The sequence below is a fragment of the Rhineura floridana genome, chromosome 20 (genome assembly GCF_030035675.1).
Source record: "Rhineura floridana isolate rRhiFlo1 chromosome 20, rRhiFlo1.hap2, whole genome shotgun sequence".
In the NCBI taxonomy this organism is placed as follows: Eukaryota; Metazoa; Chordata; class Lepidosauria; order Squamata; family Rhineuridae; genus Rhineura; species Rhineura floridana.
The window spans coordinates 12,532,216-12,556,170 of record NC_084499.1 but is presented as its reverse complement, the minus strand read 5'-3'; the positions used below and the strand labels follow the sequence as shown (position 1 = coordinate 12,556,170).

The window sequence follows — 23,955 nt, the reverse complement described above, 5'->3', positions numbered from 1 at the left end:
TACTATACCGCACTGGCTCTATCTATGTCTGGTCTTTATTGAGCGTGATTTAACGATAGAACTCATGGACATCCAGAGAAAGCTGCATGTTGGAAGATTCAGGACAGACAAAAGAAAGGGCTTCTCCACGTGGGAATTCGCTCCCACCAGAGGCAGTGATGGCCAGCAACATGGATGGCTTTAAAAGAGGATTAGACAAATTAATGGAGGATAAGGCTATCCGTGGCTACTAGCCCAGATGCCTATGCTCTGCCTCCATAGGCAGAGGCAATATGCTTCCAAATGCCAGTTGCTGGAATCTAGAGGAGGGGAGGGTGCTCTTGCGCTCAGGTCCTGCTTGCGGCCTTCCCATTAAGGCATCTGGTTGGCCACTGTGAGAACAGGACTAGATGTGTTTCACTGAGATAATTGGTGGGTAGCAGAGCCTCTGGGCTGTATCCAGCATTATTCCTACTCAGAGTAGATTAGGGGTGTAGACCCCCGACTTTTTTGGGAGCAGGGTCCCTATGTCTTCTGCATTCTATGAGCCAATCAGCAGGAAAAGGGAGCATATTAGTCGCTGAGAAGAGTCTTCTAGCATGCTTCCTTGTCTTTTCCTGCTGATGGGAGCCAATCAGAGTGGAAAGAGGTGAGTCAGCCACTGAGAAGACTCTTCTTAATAGTTAGCACTGTAGCCTTTTATGTTTATTGGCTCCTAGGGACATCTGTTGTGGGAGAAGGCTTTAACAAGGATCTCATTCTCAACCCTGCAGCTAGCAAAGGGGGGAGGGACGCGGCTCTGGCTATCGTGAAGGGACCCTACACTTCCAAATTTGCTGCTGCACCGCTGGAGTAGATCCATTACAATTGATGGACAGGATGACTAGCCTAGGTACATTAATTTCAGTGGGCCTACTCTGAATAGAACCTTGTTAGATACAAGCCTCCAGTCTTAGGCTTTAAATCCTCCCCGTTTTAAACTCGTGCGTCCTGCACGAAGACCTTGGTGCTGTTAGGATGCCGTCTCGGTCAAGAAGCACATTATTGGAACGCTTCACCGAGTGAAACCCACAACTAGAAGAAGTTCGAGGCACAATATCGTGCAGGGAGGGAAACTCCTCCGGCTCAGCGGTTGCTAATCTGGGAGCCCAGCAGAACAGTAACACACGTTGATTCGAACCCTTATCTGATCTTGTGAACCTGAACGTTGCAGGACATGCCAAACAACTGAGCATCAGAAATGAAAACCTTGTTAACAGCACACAATGAAACAAAAAGAAAGCGCAGGAAGACAGGGAGGGAAGCAGGGGTATAGTCATCCAGGGATGTGGATGTTTTTTTTCTTAGACCCATTACTTATTTGGGAGCAGGGTCCCCCAGCCAGGTCCCTATGTATGAGCCAATCAGGGTGAAAAGGGAGTGTGTTAGCCACTGAGAGGAGTCCTTGTCCTTTCATGCTGACTGGAGCCCATCAGAGTGAAAAGAGGCGAGTCAACCACCAAGAAGCAGTAACAGTGGCAAATTCAGAAGTGCAAGGTCCCTTCATGAAAGCCCCCCTTCTCCTTTTTTTGCTGTGCGGTTCAGAACGAGATCCTAGTTAATGCCTTCTTCCACGACAACAGACATCCCTAGGAGCCAATAAGCGTAAGAGAGAGGTGTTAGCTACTGCGAAGAGTCTTCTCGGGCTGCCTCACCTCCTTTCACTCTGATTGGCTCCAGTCAGCAGGAATGGGCAAGGAAGCCTATTAGAAGACTCTTCTCAGGGGCAAACACACTCTCCTTTCATGCTGATTGGCTCGCAGGATGCTGGAAACATAGGAACCCTGCTCCCAAAATAGTAAAGGGTCTAAGACCCGCTGAGACCCTAGACCACTACACCCCTGCTGAAAAGATTGGCTTCTAGGGAGGCCTGTTGTAGTGAAGTGCGGGCTTGCGAGACCACAGGAAGAGCAAGACAAAAGAGGGAAATGGGGCATAACTGAGGGGGTGGGGCATAACCATCACGAAGGGAACCTGCACTTCTGAATTTGCCACTATGCTACTGGAGGTAGGGGAGCTGGGAGAGAATAAGGGATTGCACAGTTTTAGTATAGTAATGTCAAAACCCTCATAAACTACATTTTTTTTAAAAAAAAAGAATTTCAAGCATGTCAGCAAGGCCAGGCTGAGCTGGCAATTTTCCACAGCAGGGGTCAAGATTACAATGGCAAACAGACAGTCTCTCAAAGCACAGCCTTGAGAACAGAGGAGTCGGCTTTTTTCCTTGCTCTCTTTGGAGACCCCAGTTCTCTGTTAAACGGCCAGAGGCAAGGTGCCATTGGGGTCGCCTGGGCTCTGTCGCAGCAGGCCTGGCGTGGCGTCTCCAGGCAGGTCTGGGAAAAACCTCCGTCGGAGCACCTGGATAGCTGCTGCCAGTCAGTGCTGGGAACGTCGAGGTAGACAGGCCAACTGTCTGACTCTGGGTTGAGGCCGCTTCCTATGTTCCTCTGGGCATATATGCTGCAACGAGCATATGTTTTGGTTCTCTGAAAAAGTGATTGCCTGTCTGCAGCTTGGCGTCTTTCCTCCCGGGGGGGGGGGGTCTAGAAACCCAGTTCCTTCAGGAGCTTTGCATAACCACCAACGTACTTGAGTGTGTTTGATTAACTGTAGACCTTCCCTTTTTTAGAGCTATTCCTCCTCCCTCCAGCTTGGTTCTGGGGATATTTTAACTCGGATCAGATTCCGGAGGAATGTTCTCTGTTTCTCCACCGTTTCTTCCTCTGCGTCTGCTTTTCCCCTTGTCCGCCAGCTGATCAAAGCCCAAAGGTGACAGGTGCTTGACACTGAGCAATGAGGCTGCCTCCACAGACTTGCACCAATGGCAGCTTCAATGTGCTAACTGTTTTCTCGCGGCCTTTGGGCCGTTTATCTTGACTTCCCCTCCAGGCATTTCCTCTTGCCATAGGTCAGTGGGAGACCATATGCTCTGCATGCAGGAAGCAGGGATGGGATCCGTCGGCCGGTGCCAGTTCGCAAGCATCCCGTCAACCTAACAGGCTGGCATCGATCTGCATTTGTTCTGTATCCTCTAGCTCAGCCTTTCCAAACCAGTGTGCCTCCAGATGTTGTTGGACTACAACTCCCATCAGCCTCAGCCAGCGTTGCCAATGGTCAGGAAAGATGGGAATTGTGGTCCAACAACATCTGGTGGCCCACTAGTTGGGAAAGGCTGCTCTAGCTGCTGCCTTTACTTCCGCTTGGAAAAAATATCGATATTAATATTGATATTTTTAAAGCAAATATCAACATTTTCATGGAAATATTGTTATTTCCTTTTAAAACACTGGTATATTAAAATGTGGTGGTGTTTTTCTTCTGCTTGGAAAAAATATTGATATTAATATCGATATTTTTTAAGCAAATTTTAAAGGAAATTTCCTTTTAAAATGCTGGTATTTTGAAAGGAAATATCGATAAAATCATTCTGACGATCAGTGTTTTACAGGCGAGTTTTTTTTAAATGTCCATTTTCAAAAACAGCCGCAGAAATTCACTAAGTTAAAATCTGATCCTCAGCGATTCAGAATAAGTGGATTAATGGAAAATTCGGTACCAAATCTGAAGTGGGTGGAATTCTAACACCTCCCTTGCAGCAAGTGCCAGGTTCGGCCTCTAGCATCTGCAGGTAGGATTGGTAAAGACTCCATGCCAGGAACCTAGGAGAGCTGCTGCCAGTCAGTGTAAACAACACTGAGTTCTATGGACTAATGGTCTGATTAAAGCACCTTCCTAAGATCTCCTCTTCCTCCCTGCCAATTTCCCCAAAGAGGACGGGATGGTGATGATCTCCTTGTTTTGTTCATGCTGATTTCTAGTGCTGGGTTTTGCTGTCCCATTAGCAGGTGTGGCAAAGTTTCAAGGGTCATAGTTTCAGCAGTTTTTGTGGATGGGCTGAACACTTTTGGGAAAAGGCTGTTCTTTCGGCAGCTGCCAGCCACTATTGGGCATTCCAAGGGTCTTCTGGGAGCAGAGGCTGCCAGCCAATGAGAACACTGTCTCCAGAAAACATGTGGTGGCAGGAGAAGGTGCAAGGTATCCACCAAACTTCAAAGCATTTGGAATTTCTTGGAGAATTTCCAGCTCAGCCTTGTGCCTTTGTGTTTTCTTGTGTCCGTTAACCAAAGGGTAGAGCTCGAGAGGGGGCAGGCGAGGGCATGATTCTGTGTGTCTTAACTTTTTGGATCTTACTTCTTTAAAAATATTTTTTTGTCTCTAATCAAGGGGCTGACCGGGATGCCAGGGCCGGAAGGACCCCCGGGGGACCAAGTACGTAGTTTTGCTCCTGCTAATGCTCACAGAGATGGTAGTAATGGCAGTGAACGCATCACTGTGGGTTGTATACCGCTGAGTGCTCCTCTGCGTAGACCGCTTGAAATGGCTGGATCTAAGTTGGTCAAGCCCAGTTATTTCTGAGTAGAGCTAGCACTGGAGAGAACCCTTTATTTCTTATTCATGTCAGTTTCACATCTCTTCGTCCGTAAGTTTATTTCATCCGGTTTCCACATCAATCTGTATTTTTTTTTAAAAAAAATGCATCATATTTGTCTGTTTCCCACATACATCCATATGCACCAAAAGAAATGTGGTGGTGTGCATATTGTATCCTAAAATATGCTCTTTTTTGCATGAATTTTGGTACATTTTCTTTGAGCAAAGAAGAGGTGACTGCATTCTGATCTGCAAATTACTCTGGGACAGAGATGGGCAAATCCGACAACCCAATCTTAAGTTTATTTTGCCACAGTTCTGCACTGATTTGTGTGTGTGTCATACCATCCTCATTCATCAGTGTCTGAGAAGTTCTGCCTTGATAGCCCTGCTCCCCAAGCAATGTCTCGGTGACAATACCAGCCCTCCTAAAGAATGGCCAAGGGAGAGAGTCAAATTCAAAAGTAGATTTACTAAAGCAAGGGAGGGCAACCTGAGGCCCATGGGATGAATGTGGCCCTCCAGATCTCTCATTCTGGCCCTCGGGACTCTCCCTAGTCCACAGCCCTCTCCCCACCCTCCTTGAGTGCTCTTGCTTGGCTGCAATATGTTCTTGAACTGCGAGTGTGCCTCTTGCTTGTCCCGATAGAGCATGGAGAGAGCTGTGTGTGTACCTTTGTGTGGCTGGAATACAGCCTCCCAGGAGTGTAGTTGTCCTTGGTCTTGGAGGTGGGGGGTCTTAGACTGCTTACTTTCTTGGGAGCAGGGTCCCTATGTCTCCAGTATCCTATAAGCCAAAGGGGAGTGTGTTAGCCACTGGGAAGAGTCTTCTCATGTACTTCCTTGTCCTTTCCTGCTGATTGGAGCCAATCAGAATGAAAGGAGGTGAGTCAGCCCCTGAGAAGACTCTTTTAAGCAGCTAAAACACTTCCCTTTCATGCTGATTGGCTTCTATGGATGTCTGTTGTTGGGGAAGAAGGCATGAACAGGGATCTCATTCTCAACCCAGCAACAATGAAAGGGGGAGGGGCGTGGCTGTGATTATCTTGAAGGGACCCTCCACTTTTGAATTTGTCACTACACTACTGCACTCTCCTGTACATACAAAGGTACGGATTGCATCCTTTCCCTCCATCCACTTTGGCCTCTCGCCCTGCCTGCCACTGGTATGTGGCCCTTGGAAGGTTTCCCACAAGGGAACACGGCCCTTGGGCTGCAGAAGGTTCCCCACCCCTGTGTTAAGGGGCGTCCAAACCAGTCTGCCTTCTCTGCTTAACCACCCTCTCATGTTAACCTCTGCTCTTCTTCCAGGGGAGCAAAGGACCAGCTGGAATAAAAGGGAATGCAGGAACCACAGGCGACCAGGTACAGTAACATGGTTCTTCCAGCATGAGGTTTAATTTTTGATATTCTTCCAGGCTCCGCACTCCCCTGAGGGGCAAACAACTGCATTGCATTCAGAAAATCCCGTGTTCAATCCCTCTCTTCAACCAGTTAAGAAAGACCTGTGTCTGAGCCCCTGGAGAAGAGGTATTGGTCACAGTGGTGGCCAGTGCCCGTTGGAGTTGGTGGGTCGGAAGGCAGGGAGCCCGACGGGGGCGGAGCCAGATCCAATGACAGGCAGAGCCAACTCGTTCTACTTTTGTCCCCATCCTCTCCTTTACTGGCATTCTACCAGGGCAACATTGAGACTAAGGAAGTGGCAGCTGACAGGTTGTGCCAATCCCCTGGAAGGGTTGTAAGCAAGAAGGCCGGCTGGTGGGGTTGGCTGAGGGCAGACCTGGTAGGGCAGTTCCCCATTTGCCTTCATGGGCCATCCTCCAGTGAAGAGTTGTCACTCCTTGGCTAGGTAGACCCAAAGAGCATGGCCTGATGTGATGCATGATTACGATAATGATGTCGACTGTTGCTGCTGCTCTTATTTTGATGTTTTGCACAGGAGCCACACATTTTCAAGATGCATTTCTGATCATTATTGTTATGTTATTCATTTAAATCTTGACTTTTTCCCAGAACTGGGACTCAAGGCAGGTTAGAGAAAAGCGTATCTGGCTAAAAACATATAAGTAAAACCTACAGAAAGTTAAAACTAAACTTACTATAGAATTAAAACCATTTCAGACGTAGCAATTCAAACAAACAGCACACATCTGAAATTGAAATTGAATAAATAAAATAAAAATCAGTAAAAAGGCATCCTATTCAATAGCCCTTGCAGCCAGTCCCCAGAAACCTTCGGAAAAGAAGTCTTCCCCTGATGACGGAAGGACAGCAGGGAGGGAGCCAGTCTCCCTAGGTAGGGAGTTCCAGAGCCTGGGGGCAGCCACTGAGAAGGTCCTGTCCTGTGTTCCCACCCGGCGTGCCTGTGAGGGTGGCGGGGCTGAGAAACGGGCCTCCCCCAATGATCTCAGAGTTGAGACAGGCTCATGCTGGAAGATAAGGTCCTTCAGATAATAAAGCAAAGGCATGATACGGTTGGATATTATCCTAATATTTGCCATTCGGAACGCTCTCGAATATAAGCCATCCATTCCTAACCTTGTTCAGTTGGTCACTGCATGCTCTATGTTAATTTGGGGTTGTCCCCAATGGTTGTCCTGCTCAGAGCAGACCCACTGAAATTAATGCACATGATTAACTTGGGTTCCTTCATTTTAGTCGGTCTACTCTGAGTAAAACGTAGGTGGATACAACCCTTGAGCATTATTACCGACAGTGCCTTGCGGGTCCCTCCCACACGTTCTTTTGCTAGATGTATTTTTGTCATCAACCAATTTGGGGCTGTCTCTAAATCTACATCTAGAACTATGGGTTGGTGGTGGTTGTTTTTAGATAGCCCAGAAGTAATATTTCAGGATCTAGGCAGGAACATGGGAATCTGCCTTATATTGAGTCAGGCTGTGGGTGCACTTGGCTCAGTTTTGTCTACCCTGGCCGGCAGCTGCTCTCCGAGGTTTCAGGCAGGGTTCTCTTCCAGCTTTACCTGGGGATGCCATTAGGGATTGCACCTGGGATCTTCTGCATGCGAAACAGATGATCGGCCCCTAAACCCATCTCGTCCTTTCCACGAATCTAAGGTTTCCAGTGCAGCGGCCATCCGGCTTTCTTTGGGGGACCCCATGCAACTCTCTCTTTTTTTCTTATTTTCTTTTAGAAATTTAGGTGTCTCAATTTCCTCTGCACTGTCGTCTTTTCTTAGGGTACTGTTGGACTCCAAGGGACCACAGGACAGCCAGGAATTCGAGGCGTCCCAGGGTTTCAGGGCTTTCCTGGGCCCAAAGGCCTTGCTGGATTTCAAGGAGCTGAAGTAAGAAACTGAATTTTGTTTGTTTACTATATTTATTTATGTGTTTATTTATGATTTGATTTATATCCTGCCCTTCCTTCCAGCAGGAGCCCATTTATAATGCTCCCTTCTTCCCGGAGGAGCCCAGGGCGGCTAACAACAAAGTGGCAAAATAATACAATTTATTTCATTTTCATTTTATTTTTTAAAAGACATTTAAAAACATCTTAACTTGGATTCTTGCATTGAGCAGGGAGTTGGACTCCATAGCCTTATAGCCCCTTCCAACTCTACTTTTCATAGAATATGATCAATGATCTGGAAATGTTTAAAAACAATCAAACGGGGCCAAGTTCAAGGTGTTCCTTAAAATCCTTAGCAGCTTCGGACCAGGTTACTTGAAGGATTGCCTTAACTCCATATGTGCCCACTTGACCACTTCAATCTGCCGCTGTTACAGATGCGACATCATGCTCATTCTGCCCTGATAAGAAATCATTCTTTTAGTGTGGCGGCATCTATACTTAGGAACTCCCTGCCTCTTGACATCAGGCAGACACATTCACTGTATTTTGTTTTCCCTGCTTAAAATATTTCTGTTTAGGCAAGCCTATGCAGACACATATATGTTGATGTGTTTACATCTCTTTCTAGTTTACTGCTGTTTGTAATTGCCTTTTAAATGCTCTTACTTATTTTAATTATTTTTATGGAGAATTACTGGAAAATTGCTTGGCACAATTGAGCGGTATATAAATTTTGTTAAATAAAATAAAACAAAACAATCAAATATGTCCTCACAGCCAATAATTGCAAGGTTGCCAGGGACAGTAATAGCCCAACATGTTCCAATTTACATAACAGCCCATCCTATTTAATAAGTTCAAAAAGGGAGCCACATTTTTGCTGTCCTGGGCTCCTACTGGGAGAAAGGTTGGGATATAAATCTAATAAATAAATAATAATAAATATTTGTCTCATTGCAACCAAGAGTATTGTGGGACCTTTGAAGCAGGCGTGGGGAACCTTTGGCCCTCCAGATGTTGCTGATCTGCAACTCCCTTCATCCCTGGCCATTGGCCATGCTTGCTGAAGCTGATGGAAGTTGTAGTTCAGCAACATCTGGAGGGCCAAAGATTCGCCATGCCTTCTTTAAAGGCTAAGAGATTTATTGAGATGGAAGATTGTGTGAATTAGAGGGGGCTTTGTCAGAGCAGCTGGAACACTGTTTAGGAATACAAACTTACAGCTAGAGATCAGGGAGAAATTCTATTCCGTTCCCATTTAAAGCCATAGCTACCTAATTCACACTTACCGAAATGCACCCATCCTTCAAAATTTGCCCTTCTCCGAATTTTGCGATGCAGTTCGCTAGCCAAGTCCTGTGCACTGGACATGCATGTACTAGGGTAAAGTGTGCATAGAGATGCATATGCATGATTAAAATTAACGTACAAAAATGCATCCTGTTAGGGAAGACTGTTGCAACCATGTTTATGCTAGGCAAAATTGCATGGAAGCATGGGTGGGTCAGGAGAAATCCGCACACGAATGCTGACGAATGTTCATGAGGACTTTTTAAAAGAAAGAAAGAAATGGCCAATTGCTGCAGAAACGTGGAGAACTGAGGTTAAGACTGGGAAAATGTGAAACTGAGGGAAACTGAAACTGACAGATTTGCCCATCACCACTTACACTGCAGTCCTTAGAAGTATTGAATTAAGTGGGGCTTATTCCCATGTAGGAATTGCAACTGCTATCTTCCATTTTTTCCACCGAGAATAAAAATGACAGAAGGGGTCCCCCTACAGGTGACTTTCTGGAAATTCAAGAAATTGAGAGAGACACACACACCCATACACACACACACATATACACAAATATCTTGCCTCTTTCATACTTCGGAGCCAAAAATATTTGGCTCCCTGTTCAAACACATTCATAATCAGAAGAAAAAGAGGGACCTGCAGCAAAATGTTGCAGTCTATTCTCTCCTCCTAATGGAAGTGCTTCTGTTCAGGGTCCCAACCAACCACCAAGCCAGACGTGCCCTCCTCCAGCGGGCTGCTCCCTTCCAATGCTAGGGATGGAAAGGTCTGTCCATTTTGGTTCTCTTGATTTCTCATTTTTCCAATCTTAAATTCAGTTCTCCAATTTTTGCAGCAACTGGTGATTTTTTAAAAAAAAAACACCTCAATTTCTCCTAATGCATTTTTGTATGCAGTTTTGACTAACGTACACATTTCTGCAAGCGATTTCCCTTAATACAATGCATTCCTTATGTTATTTTCACTAAGATATTAATAAAATCATAGAGTCGGAAGGGGCCTATAAGGCCATCAAGTCCAACCCCCTGCTCAATGCAGGAATCCAAATAAAAGCATTCCTGACAAATGCCCGTCCAGCTGCCTCTTGAAGGCCTCTAGAGGAGAGCCCACTACCTCTCTAGGCAATTGGTTCCATTGTCGTATGGCTCTAACAGTTAGGAAGTTTTTCCTGATGTCCAGTTGAAATCTGGCTTCCTGCAACTTGAGCCCATTATTCCAGAACAGCCCAGCTTGGGTGGAAGAGATGTTAACAGCTTCACTGAAGAATTTTGTTTTTCAGATCCAGCTTATGGTGAGGGGTTGCAAAACACTGGCATTCTGAATTGTGAGATTTGGGCAACGTAACTTGCCATTTTCAGTACCTGTCTTCTAGTTCTTAATTAAATGTCCCTCCCTCTGCCAGTCAGAGTAGAATCATAGAATAGTAGAGTTGGAAGGGGCCTTTAAGGCTATCGAGTCCAACCCCCTGCTCAATGCAGGAATCCAAATTAAAGCATATCCGACAGATGGCTGTCCAGCTGCCTCTTGGATGCCTCCAGTGTCGGAGAGCCCACCATCTCCTTAGGTACCATCTCCCTAGGTTCATTTTTACACACATTTCCTCCCAATTTATGCATTTTTATAAACCTTGCTTCGATGGAGAACTGCGTTTCAAAATCCAGATAAGTGAGATTTTTGAAGGATGGCTATTTTTTTTTGTTCTCAGATTGTTTCAGGAAGTGCAAATTTGATAGATTTGGCTTTAAATGTGAACTGAATCCATTTTTCGCTTCTGATTGTCAGTCAACATTTTGTGCCTCCTGAGCGTACTCGGCTGTCACGGTGCTTCGCCATTTTTGGTGGGTGGATGTCTCCCTTGATTTTTTTTAAATTAACTCTTTTTTGTTGTACTTTTGCAAACCTCAGAGTTCACCTGAGCATGTTGATACATCCCTCTTGTTTCCCAGTGGCACCATTTTGGTTCCAGTTCAAGTACTGTGCGCGTCTCCATGCTCCCTATATTCAGCTCACAATCACCACTGGATCAGGGCTAGGGACCAGGGATACGTTTACATCTAAATGTGAATCTATCTAATTTGCACTTTCAAAAGGACTGGAACATAACCATCCTTCGAAATTGCACTTCTCTGCATTTTTGCAGTGCAATTCTCCAGCAAGTAATGTGTACAGACATGTATATACTGGGGTAAAATGTCCATAAAAATGCATATATCTGTAAAGATAACATACAAAAATGCATGATATTGGGGGAAATTGCTTTGCTAAAAATGTGTATATCAGGCAAAATTGCATGCAAAAAGAAGTGCGTTTTAGGTGAAATTGGCACCAAAATGCCGATGAATTTTTGGGAGGATCCTTCTTTTTTTAAAGAAATATAGCAATCTGATGTGGAAATGTTGAAAAACTGAACTTAAGATTGGAAAAATGAGACAGAGAGAGAGGAACTGACAGTGACAGATTCGCCCGTCCCTAATCTGGACGGCCTTGCATCCAGCCTGGATATGCTGTTGTGAAATGGTTTGGGTTAAAGGGCTAAATACTGGATCTCTTTGCCCCTCCAGGGAGAGGAAGGACAGGTTGGACCCCCTGGGCAAAATGGCACGGAAGGGCCGAAGGTTAGTCTAAGCCTCGCTTGTTACCTTTGCTCTTGCTGGGTAGTTGTGAGCAATCCTTACACAGCCGGTTCCTGAGACTCTGTGTTGGAGTTCAGTCTCTGCCATGGATTGAAGAGTGTAGCCGTAATCTCACGTTTCCATCAGCAAAAGGAGAATAGCAGTGATCTACCTCGCAGGCTTGTTGTGAGGTCCATTTCTTGCAAGGCTGATCTGGCCTTTATTCGAGGCTGCTTGGAAAGCCATGTCGGACTCCTGTACAAGTCATTTTTCCCCCTGCCGTTGATCTTAGACCAGTGTTCTTCAGCTTGGAGTCCCCAGATGTTGCTGGACTACACCTCCCATTGCCCCTTAGCCAGTGGCTAATGTGGCTTGGGTTGATGGGCGCTGTAGTCCAAAAACATCTGGGGACCCAAAGTTGAAGAACAGTGTCTTAAAAAGTATAAGGCTTCGCCCCTCTCTCCGTGTTACAGGGCTGGGAGTCCATTTCAGCATGGGCAGAGGAAAGACAGATCTGATTTCCTGATGTTTCTTTTATCTCTAGATCAATTACAAGAGGGTTCCATTTTTACTGGAGCCCACTATGTGGTGGAAGGAGGCTTTTAACCCGGGGATGGGGAACCTCAGGCCCAGAGGCCACATGCAATGCTCCAGCCCTCTCCCTCTGGGACTTGGGATTCTCCCCAGTCCTCTGCTCATCAGATGCAGATCTGGAGGCCCTGGAGGTCTTTTTCTTTATTGCACCGCTGAAAAGGACTTCGACACGCAGATCATACTGCAGATTACCCAGGTTACAGCAAAGACCTGAGCAAGCAAGCCTACACAATCTTGGACGTTGTCGCATCAGGCATTCCTTCGAGACCCTCTGAAATAGAGTCCGGGCGGCTTCCTTGTGCAGGCACTGTCTTTCAGGCTAGGACTGGGGCAAGCAAGCGGGCACTTCTAGGGAATTCCATCTGTTCACGCCTGCATAGCTCGTGACGCGCCAGTGGTGGCGGAGGTGGGGCGGCGTCTGCCAACTCACCCTCCAGCCCCTCCTCTTGCAGCATGCTGGCTCTAGCTGGGGTCTTACCTCCCTCACACGGAGGGGCGGCCGCTGACTGGCCTGGCAGGGATTAGGAGGGCTCCCCCCTTGAAGGGCTCTGGCCGCAGCTGGTCCTCCCCATCTCCAGGGGGCGGACTGGGCAGAGGCTGACTTGACAGGGATGAAGAGGAGGAGGCTTGTGGAGCCTGTCTCTGTCCCTACTGCAGGAGTCTGTAGCTTTGAACTCAAGCGGTCATTGGAGAACTTGCGACTCTTCCCATCCAGCCCCCTGGGGCTGTCTCCTGGATCCCATTCCCCTCCTTGTCAAGAGCCACTCACCACAAGCTCTCATCAGCAGGGTTCATGACACCAGGTCACATTGCTTCTTCCCAGGTTCACTGGTCCCCCTGTGCCCCTCACGGACTGCCCTCGGCACCTTCCTTGAGTGCTTTTGGCTGGAAGAGTCCTTGAACTGTGATAAGGCCTCTTGCGTTCCTGGAAGGAGACAGGGGTCTGTAGGAATCCCTAACTTATTTGCGTGTCTGGAATCTAACCTGCTCAACAAAGGGAGGAGTTTCAGGTGTTGCTCCGCCCATTTTAGGCTGTGGCCTCTCCCACCACTGGCCCTGGGAAGTTTGCCCGTGAGAAAGTATGGTCCTCGGGCTTAAAGAAAAAAGTTCTCTCCCCTTGTTTTAACCCTTGCCTCCCCCTGGTTTCATATACACAACCTAAATAACACTGTGATTCACCCCCACGAGGGAAATTGTTCGGGAACAAATGCTCTACCTGTATCCCGCCCCGAAATGGAGATGAATGTCAACTTCACTGATTGATTTTTATATGGGGGAAATGGAGCAGGGGAGGAAAGGATTGAACACATTTTCTTCCTTCCTCCCCAAAAACCTTCTCCAATCAAAACTAAAGGGCCTTTTCAAAATAAATAATATATATTTTAAAAATGAATAAATCAAGAGATCCACATGTGGATCTCCTGCATAACCTGTGATTTGGCCCTGATGTTCTCTCTCTCTGAGAATGCGGGGGGGGGGGAAGAATGATGGCTGTACGGAATTCAGCTTTGCACGAGATAACATAATTTTCTTTCTGAATTGCAGGGCAGTCGTGGTCCAGATGGTGCAAAAGGAAGGCCTGGACCACGAGGCAACCAGGTATCTAATAACTCATAAGTCTCATGCAGGAAATACCTTTTTTTTTGCTGGGGGGTTGGATATAGGGGTGGGGGTGTTGCTCATGAATGCTTACTGGTGGTGTGGAAAATGTGTAAGGGAATTTCAAGTGTTTCTGTCACTCTGTGTATTTGGTTTTAGGAGTAACAATCAATACAAAACAAAGATGTCTTTCACTAAATCAGCTTTGGAAATGCATTGCAGTGGTGGGGAACCTCAGTCCCAGGAGCTAAATGCCGTTTGCCCTCCATGCCTGAGCTGTAGTGTAGCTGCAAATTCAGAAGTGCAGGGTCCCTTTATGGGAGTCATAGCCACACCCCTCCCCGTTTTTTTTTACTGCTGGGTTGCCAGTGAGATCCTTGTTAACAACTTCTCCCACGACAACAGTCATCCCGAGGAGCCAATCAGCTGAAAGAGGAGAATGTAAGCTGCTTAAAAGAGTCTTCTCAGTGGCTGACTCATCTCCTTTCACTCTGATTGGCTCCACAGGAAAGGACAGGGAAGCATGTTAGAAGACTCTTCTGAGTGGCTAACTTTCGTGCTGATTGGTTCTTAGGATGCTGGAGACATAGGGACCCTGCTCCCAAAAAAGGGATCTAAGACCCTCCGAGATCCTGGAGGACTACAACCCTGGGCCTGAGGTTTCCCATCCATGACAAAGAACCATGTTTCAAGACCAATCACCATCATGGCTATCCTTCTCCGCACATGATCTAGCTGGGCAATGTCTTTCTTCAAATGTGGTGCCCAGAGCTTGGAAAAGTTACTTTTTCTGAACTACAACTCCCATCAGCCCAATCCAGTGGCTATGCTGGCTGGGGCTGATGGGAGTTGTAGTTCAAAAAAGTAACTTTTCCAAGCTCTGGTGGTGCCTTAGATTGGGCATAGCACTCCAGATGTGGAATGATCCTGTGGAAGAAAGAAATTTAGATAATAATCCAGACACCGACACCAGCTTCCTGGTGTTTTGTGCTGGCTAATACCTAATAACATGTTGGTGGCTCAAGAGCAGGGATGTGCTGGAATTCCCCCCAATTAGGATTTGGTACCGAATTTTCCATTAATTAGCTTCTTCTCTCTCACGGCAGATTGGGTTTTTATGTAGCAATTTCCTGCAGCTATTTTTGAAACTGATTTTATTTTTTTTAAAAAATCTGCCTCTAATATGTCAATATTAAGAACAACAATTTAATTGATATTTCCTTTCAAAATACTGATACTCCCTTTAAAATTTTTAATATCAATATTTTTGAGGGGGGGAAACGGATCAATAAAACCAGTGGCTCGTGGACAAAGAACAAGCTCGGATTGATACCGGCCTGTTAGGTCGACCATCACTAGCTTACAGATCCCATCCCTACTCAAGAGCACATAGGGTTGGAAGCTTCCGGAGTAAGCTCACTGATTAATGAGAGAAAAGACTCTTCTGATAGCTGCTGTCTTCCCTCCAGGGCCGGATAGGCCAGCGTGGGCTCATTGGAATGCCAGGACCCCCAGTAAGTACTAGAATTCCCACTGTGGCCATCCTCAGCCTTTGCTTCTGAGAGGGAGGTTCGGAGGGTGGTGACAAGGGAGAAGGCCTTTTTGGTGGTGGCTCCCCTTTGTGGAATGCCCTCCCTGGCGAGGTCCACCTGGCACCGACATTGACACCCTTTATCTGCCAGGTCACAACCCCTCCTAGGCATTTGATGGATTAGGATAACCTTGCTGTTTATTGACTGTATGTTTTTGCTGCTGTTTTATGGATTTATCATGATGTTCTTTTTTTAAAAAAAGATTGTTACAATATTTTAGGACCATAAAATATAGATTGTGCGGAGGCTCCATGTGTGGCAAGCATCTAATAAAATGAATAAATAGACTGTAGAGAGCAGGGGGGCTATTCCTGTGGCCCTGCAGATGTTCGTGGACTCCAGCTTCCATCATCCCTGCTTATTGGCCATGCTGGCCGGGGCTGATGGGAACTTGGGAGTACAGCAACATCCTTGGGCCACAAGTTCCCTGTTCCTTCTACAGCAGGGATGGGGAACCTGTGGTCCTCCAGATCTTGCTTAGCTACAAGTCCCATCAGTCCCAGCCACCATGTCCTAGAGTCAGGGATGGTGGGAGCTGTCGTTCAGCAGCCTCTGGATGACCACAGATTCCTCATCCCTGTTCGACGGAGCTGCTCTCTGGATGCCCTGTTGTGCCCTTTTAACAAGAGGCCAGCGTTTTGCTGTTGTTAATTTCTGAGACCAGACCCTGACAAGAAGCTGCACATAATATTTTTAGGCTAAATCCAGGTGCACGTGGGCTGGCTCTGGGTTCAAGGAATGAGGTTCAATGCAGCCTTTTAAATCAGCCCTCAAAAGTTAATAGCATCCACATTTATTGTTTTTATTTTTATTTTTATTTTTATTATTATTATTATTATTATTATTATTATTATTATTATTATTATTATTATTATTATTATTATTTACTAGGCTAGTGGTTCCCAAGCTTTTTTCCACCGCAGGCCACTTGAAAATTGCTGAGGGTCTTGGCGATCCACTCAATGATGTTTTTTTCCTACTTCTTGTAGCAAATGTGCTGTGCTGGACACAGGATGATTTTTGCTGGGTTTTTTTCTTGCTTCTTCTGTTTCTTATTGATTGCATTTTACTGTGTTGTAATTTGAATTTCGTAGAATTCAAATTGCGATACAAAAAAAATGCAAAAGAGGAGATGAAAGAAGCCGTGGAAACCCAATTAAAAATCAATAGGAATATTTTATGTGATAGATGTGCTGTCTCCCACCTTCAACCACAAATCCCTAGACACGTTGCGGGCCGCCTGGATGGAGCTTGTGCATCACTGGTGGTCTGCAGACCACAGTTTGGGAACCCCTGTACTAGACAATATTGTGCTAGATAAACAAGGAAGGGGGCTTCCTATGATAAGCGTCTATGGCGCCTGGCTTTCATTAATCTGGGCATAATGATAAGTGTCCTGCCATACCAGGTTGCTGTGCAGATTTTTGAGCTGATATTTATGCCGTGCTTCGAGCACTCGGGGAAAAAAGCATCATGACAATCTTTAGTGATGCTATTAACGGTGTTTCTGTCTTTCCATGTTTCTTCCAGGGCTTACGAGGCATTCCTGGAATCGATGGTTCAGAAGGAAAGCCGGGTACACAGGTTCCCATTCTATGCTACCTACTTCGCTATCCCTTTGGTTTGACCTGCCCGCTCCCTGCTGTGCTGGCCAGGATCTGGGATTCATGGTCCTGAATAGGGATGATCAGATCAGTCTGTAACTGGCCCATGTCAATTGCATATGTGTTCATCCATAAGTCCGTTCCATCCAATATATTAAAATATATTTCAACAGCACGAAAATTCACATTGGGTTGTATCCAGCTAAGTGCTACTTGGGGTAGATCCAATGAAATTAGAAATTAGAATCATAGAATAGTAGAGTTGGAAGGGGCCTATAAGGCCATCAACCCCCTCCTCAATGCAAGAATCCAACCTAAAACATACCCAAGAAATCACTGTTCAGCTTCCTCTTGAATGCCTCCAATGTTGGAGAGCCCACCACCTCCCTAGGTAATTGGTTCCATTGTCATACCGCTCTAACAGTTAGGAGGTTTTTCCTGACGTTCAGTCAAAATCTAACTTCCCGTAACTTGAGCCGTGTCCTGCTCTCTGGGAGGACCGAGAAGAGATCCTGACCCTCCTCTGTGCAACAGTTTTTCAAGTGATTGAAGTGTGCTATGATATCTCCCCTCCGCCCAGTTCTTTCAGTCTCTCCTCATAGGGCTTTGTTTCCAGTCCCCTGATCAGTCAGTGCAGACCACTTGAAAACTGCTGAGGGGCATGGTGGATTTTTCCCTGCCTCTTGTAGCAATTCCAATGTGCTGTATTATTTTTAACTGTGTTTTCGTTACTTCTTTTATGTCTTATATTCTGTTTTATTATATTTACAAGCTGCATTCCATAGGCTGCAAACTGCAATACTATAAAACACAATACGAGGAATGAAAGAAGTGACAAAAATGCAATTAAAAAATCAATATGAATAATTACTGTGGGCATGCCCCAGACACCCTGAATGACGCTCATGGACCACCAGTGGTCCACAGACCACAGTTTGGGAACCCCTGATGTGAACAACACTGAGCTAGCTAGACCAGAGGTTTGATTCAGTTTAAAGTAACGTTCTGTGTTCCATTGGCCATGCTGGCTGGGGCTGATGGAAGTTGGAATCCAATAATGTCTGGAGGGTTCCCCAGCCCCTGGTGTAGACGGTAGATGGGCCAATGGTTCCATGGGTTGTATGGCCATAGCTGAGTGACAGAGCATCTGCCTTGCACGCAGAAGGTCCCAGGTTCATTACCTGGCATCTCCAGGTAGGGCTGGCAGAGACACCTTCTCTGAGACCCTGGAAAGCTGTTGCCCATCAGTATAGACAATACTGAGCTAAATAGAGCAGTAGTCTGGTTCAGCGTAAGGCAGCTTCCTATCTCCCTTTCCATAATGTCATTTTGACTTACCCTGCAGGGTCTTGCTGGCGCTGCAGGGAGCTCTGGCCGACGTGGTCTGGTGGTGAGTAGGGGTGTTTCTTGGGGGGGACTAGAAATCTCCTTTGTGGGTGAGAAATCACTTGTTGGTGCAGTCAAGCGTGCAACTGTCCGATGGGGACAGCGGAGCGATCAACCATTCTGAAAGGGAGGCAGGCAAAGACCACCTGTGGGCTTCCCTAGCTGGACTTTCCCTTCGCCCCCAAGATGATATACCATCAACTGCCCTGTGGGAAGGATTCTGATGTCTTTCTAATATGTTAAAATAGTTTGTTGTGTGTTGGAGAAGATGATGATGATTAAATTGTATCCAACTAAGTCCTATTCAGAGTAGACCCACTCAAAATAATAGGCCTAAGTTGATCATATCATAGAATAGTAGAGTTGGAAGGGGCCTAATAAGGCCATTGAGTCCAAGCCCTGTTCAATGCAGGAATCCAAATTAAAGCATAGGTTAATGGGTCTAGCAATGATTACAACCCAATAATGATATGTAATGCTAGCAGCCTCGTACCCAGCATTGCTCGGGAATTCTAAGAAACCAAAACATCAGTGCAGTTTTGAAAGGTTCAGTCTGCCATCTTGATTCAAAATGGCATCCTATTGTAGCCAAACATAGACCAAAACGTGCTCCTCAGGAGCCATCCTGCAAAATATGGTTGCAATATCCAGTTGCTGTACTTACTCACTTGAAGCTACTCCAAACCTTAAGGGGGAACGGCTTAAGGGTGGTCTGAGTATGCTCATTTCTACAAACGTACGTTCCTTTATCATCAAGCCGGACCCCCTGGAGAAGCTTGCTACATCTCTAGTGATTAAACTTGATGGGATGTCCCTATTGATTGTTAACATTTATTCCCCCCCTTGTTGTCAGAAATCATCAATGAAGGCTTCCATTTTAAAGCTGGAAGAATATATTGGCAAAGTAACAGCTTTATATCCCGAAGCCCCAGTGATTCTAGTGGGGGACTTCAATGGCAGAACTGGCCCAAACGACAAGGTTCTTTTCTCGTGTTTCCAAGAGTCACCACCGTTAATAGAGGAGCCCCTGGGTTTACCGGAAAGACACTCAAAAGATAAAGGACACAACTACGCCGGTTTATGTTTTATGCAGATGTTAAGCAAACTGAACCTAGTTGCGGCGAACCGTCGCGTGAAAGGTGACACCATTGGGGAATTCACTTTTCTATCCCCTGCTGGATCATCTACCATTGACTATTTCGTGGTATCTTATGATTTATACCACGCAATCCTTTCGTGCAAAGTAGACAATCGTCCTGAAAGTGACCATCTTCCCCTGGCCCTTTCTCTGTATTGTGGTAAGCAATCCATCCACCTCAATCACGGACCAACTCTGAATGAAGAGTTTGAATCACGTTCAACCCGAATCAAGTGGTCGATCGCATTCTATAAGGCCATAAAAGGCACACTAAATTTGGCTAGATGCCTCGATCTCCGTGAGGCTATAATAACAGCGACATCTCCGAAAACTGCCCTTTTGTCCTTTCAACAACTCAGCCTGGCATTACAGAATGATTTAACCCTTAAAGCACGGGGCAAAACTCTTCTCCCTGCAGGCAAATTTAAATCTAAATCTTGGTTCGACCGAGAATGTGTAGCTCTGAAAAAACAATTACTCGCAAAATACAAACGATGCAGAGCTGAGAACTCTCAGTTGTTGTTCACAGAATGCCTGGAGCTGAAAAAATCCTATAAGCATTTAATAGCACGGAAAAAGATTTTAGCTAAGAAAGAATGCTGGAAGCGTCTGCTGGAAGCCTCCAGACTAAAGGACTCATCTACTTTCTGGAAGCTGGTTGCTAGGGGATGGCCCAAATCTTCAATCAATCTGGATTACTACATCTCAGTCAACACCTGGGAATCTCACTTCAGTAAAATATACGCTTGCAAACAGGCTAGGCATCAAATGTCAAATTTGGACATACATGAATATCCTGAGTGGCCACCTGTTACTGTGAGGGAAGTCTCCACTCTTATTGATAATCTCAAACCAGGTAAAGCTCCAGGGGTCGATAATATCTCTGCTGAGGTATTCAAATCCAGTGTGGAGTGGTGGGCACCAACTTTTGGCCACCCTATTTACAAACATAGACTATTCGACCTGCATTCCGGAGGACTGGGGTCTTGCTATAATCATTCCTATTTTCAAAAAAGGCTCAAGATCTGATCCCTCCAACTACAGACCTGTTAGCCTCCTAAATATTGTCAGTAAGCTGTACGCCCGCCATTTCCTTGAGAAACTCCAAACATGGCTAGAGCAAGATCTTATCCTAGCTGAGGAGCAGGCCGGTTTTAGAGCGGAACGTTCCACTATGGACCATGGGCTAGTTCTCCAACATCTGGCGGAAAAATATATGGCTAAGCCTCGGGGAGCCCTTTACTCGGCTTTTATCGACTTCAGATCAGCGTTCGATTTGATACCCAGAGACAGACTATGGGCGAAGCTTGAGTCCTCTAGCGTTGACAGGCGTCTTTTGTCACTCATACGCTCTTTATATGACAATACCTACATCCGAATAAGATGTGATAGTGCCGGCTAGTTATCTAACCACATTCCCACCTTTAGGGGAGTTAAGCAAGGGTGCATTTTAGCCCCTACCTTGTTTAATTTCTACATCAACTCTTTGGTTGAAAGTTTGACCCCGGACTGTTCTCACCAGCCCAGGTTGTCCCAGAGGCCCCTCTCCGTACTCCTGTATGCAGACGATGTAGTCCTTTTATCTCTTACATGTATTGGACTAAGACGTTTGTTAACTGCTCTTGCCTGCTTTTGTAGGGAAGAGCTCTTGACAATTAATTATGATAAATCCAAGGTCTTAGTCTTCTCTCGAAAAAGGGTCAAGCATCGTTGGCAGATAAACGGGCATCCAAAAGATCAGGCGGCTTCCTTTAAATACCTCGGGATAATATTACAATCGTCTGGAGCATGGCAACTCCAAGTAAAGAGCACCATCGTAAATGCCCGGAAAAGTATGAAGCCACTTCCTTCTTTCTTTTATATTAAAAGGGGGTCAACATGTTTCTTCAGCAATTCAGATCTTCGCAACTAAAGTTATTGCTCAGCCGCTTTATGGATCGCAAATATGTGCCTATGACAACTGTACTCCTTTAGAATCTGTCCAAACCAAATTTCTGCGAGCTATCCTTGGCATACCGGGATGTGTACCCAATTTGATTGTGCGTTTGGAAGCCGGGCTAACCAATTTAGAAACTCGTATTTGGACGTCCGGAATAAACTTCTGGTTAAAAATGATGTTTGCTCCTGTGGGCTTGGCTCCACTCAGGTTGTCTGATGTTTTTCAGTCCAAATGGATGCGGTCATTAAACAAGAAGTTACTGAGCCTAGGCTTTTCCACATCATCTATTCTCACCCTTGGTTATTCGAGAGCAAAATCAACTATTTTCCAACGAATCTTAGACTCAGATTTTCAAAACCACCTAGCACAGGCTGCACTTTATCCTGATCTTAGGTTTAACTCAAGACCATTTGCCCCCGCTCGCTATCTAGCTACCCTGACCATCCCAAAGTTTAGGAAAGCATTCACGTGTGCCAAGTTCAATATTTTACCTTCGGCACTCCTGGATGGTAGGTTTAAAAAAATTCCATATGTTGAACGGTTCTGTCCCTGTGACCAAGGGGCAGTTGAGTCAGTGGGCCACGTTCTACTTCATTGTATATTCTATTGTGATCTCCGCTCAGATTTACTTACTCCCATCCTGCAAAACATACCCGGTAGGGACGAGGCTTTTTATGTGGATCTTTTGCTATCTGATCATACTCCGCAAATATCAGCAAAGGTAGCTAGCTTTTGTGCTGCTGCCATACCCTGTAGAAGTAATTTGATAAATGCATAACTAACCTTAGATACAATACTGGTTTTAAAATGAATTCGTTTAAGTATTGTAATCTGGTTTTAAAAGGTAACTGTCTAGCTGGATTTCTGCTTTCCACTCCTTTTGTATTTTCATATTGTATTTTACATGCTGGTCTATGACCGAAATAAACACAATCAATCAATCAATCTCCCAACACCCACGAGTAAAGAGTTTTCCAAATGCGTAGTGAACAACTTTCCAAAATATATAGTGAAAGTAATTTTAAAATAAATACAATATTAAAATTCTAGTTCTCTGGGCAAAGAAAGCTTCCTGTCTCTGCCATATTTATCCTGATTGCAGAAGGGAAGATTTCAGAGGACAGCTGCGTTTAGGTTTGTATATTGTTTCACTAGATGCTAAAATGATGAAACGGAGGTCATCATACTTTGGACACATCATGAGAAGACATGATTCCCTAGAAAAGACAATCATGCTGGGGAAAACAGAAGGGAGTAGAAAAAGAGGAAGGCCAAACCAGAGATGGGTTGATTCCATCAAGGAAGCCACAGACCTGAACTTACAAGATCTGGACAGGGTGGTTTATAACAGATGCTCTTGGAGGTCGCTGATTCATAGGGTCGCCATAAGTCGTAATTGACTTGAAGGCACATAACAACAAGAAAATAATTGCAACAGAAGTCAACGGATGTGGCTTACTCCCCGGTAGGTGTATTTGGGAGAGCAGGCTTTTACTTTCTGGTGCCTGCGTGCAATTGCTGGCTGAGCCAGCGTTCAGCCAACCCAGAGGCTGCTAAACGGCAATTGAATGCAGCAGAACTTTACGCTGGCTTTTCTTGCACTGGCACCGCTTACCCCGGCTTCCCCTGAGTTGGATTGCTCTGCCCATCTAATATAGTAAAATAACTCTGTCATGATTACATAAACCCATATTTTTCTGTACCAATCTCCATTTCCCTACATATAAGATTCTAGCAGCTGCCAGAAGCATACATGCAAGAACTGTCTTTTTGCTCTCCTCTCTCTTTTCAGGGCATCGTGGGTTTTCAAGGTGACCGGGGACATGACGGTCCTTCTGGATCAACGGTAAATGCCGCCTCCAATTGCCTGTGTGTAGATTTGGATAAGTTCTCTGAAGCTTGACACGTACCTGAGATCTTACTGCCAAAAGATTAGTCACCTGTTTCTGCCATCCCTGTGCAGGCTAATGCAGGGATTGCCAATGTGGTGCCCTTGGGCACAGTTGTGCCCACAGATGCTTTCCCTGGCGCCTACAGGGTCCCCTCTCCCTGCTGAAATCAGACTTTAAAGAAGCATTATCTCGTAGCTGGTAGAATAGTACGCGGTCTGTGCTCGGTGCGGTCTTTGAGGGATGCCCGCAACAGTTCCTCTGTTTTGAAGCACGTCCACAGACCCAGAAAGGTTAGTGCCCCTTAGATAAATGGAGTGGCATAACTCCATTCGTTTGTATTAGGAGGGCTGCAGGGGCAAAATAGGAGGGTTGGGAGGTTGCCCACCTCTTGCTGGTCTTCATCGTGGCTGTGCTGTGCATTCACCATCAGAGGCAGTGTGCCTCTGATTGCCTGCTGCTGGAAACGGCAGTGCTCAGGTCCCGCTTGCAGGCTGCTTCAATGGGCATCTTGTTAGCCGTTGTGAGAACAGGATGAT

General features: G+C 45.8%; 1 protein-coding gene across 3 annotated transcripts in view; it reads left to right on the top strand.

Annotated features, from left to right (window-relative positions):
* Nucleotides 1–23,955, top strand: part of LOC133373926 (collagen alpha-1(I) chain-like) — a 152,371-nt gene that overhangs the window by 74,417 nt on the left and 53,999 nt on the right. For 2 of the 3 annotated variants that reach the window (XM_061604349.1, XM_061604347.1), the window contains exons 24-32: nt 4,243–4,287; nt 5,761–5,814; nt 7,649–7,756; nt 11,625–11,678; nt 13,815–13,868; nt 15,338–15,382; nt 16,991–17,044; nt 18,410–18,454; nt 23,320–23,373. In XM_061604349.1, the coding sequence (XP_061460333.1) occupies nt 4,243–4,287; nt 5,761–5,814; nt 7,649–7,756; nt 11,625–11,678; nt 13,815–13,868; nt 15,338–15,382; nt 16,991–17,044; nt 18,410–18,454; nt 23,320–23,373 (513 nt within the window). The remainder of the gene's footprint in view (nt 1–4,242; nt 4,288–5,760; nt 5,815–7,648; nt 7,757–11,624; nt 11,679–13,814; nt 13,869–15,337; nt 15,383–16,990; nt 17,045–18,409; nt 18,455–23,319; nt 23,374–23,955) is intronic. The other variant, XM_061604350.1, reaches the window with a different exon arrangement.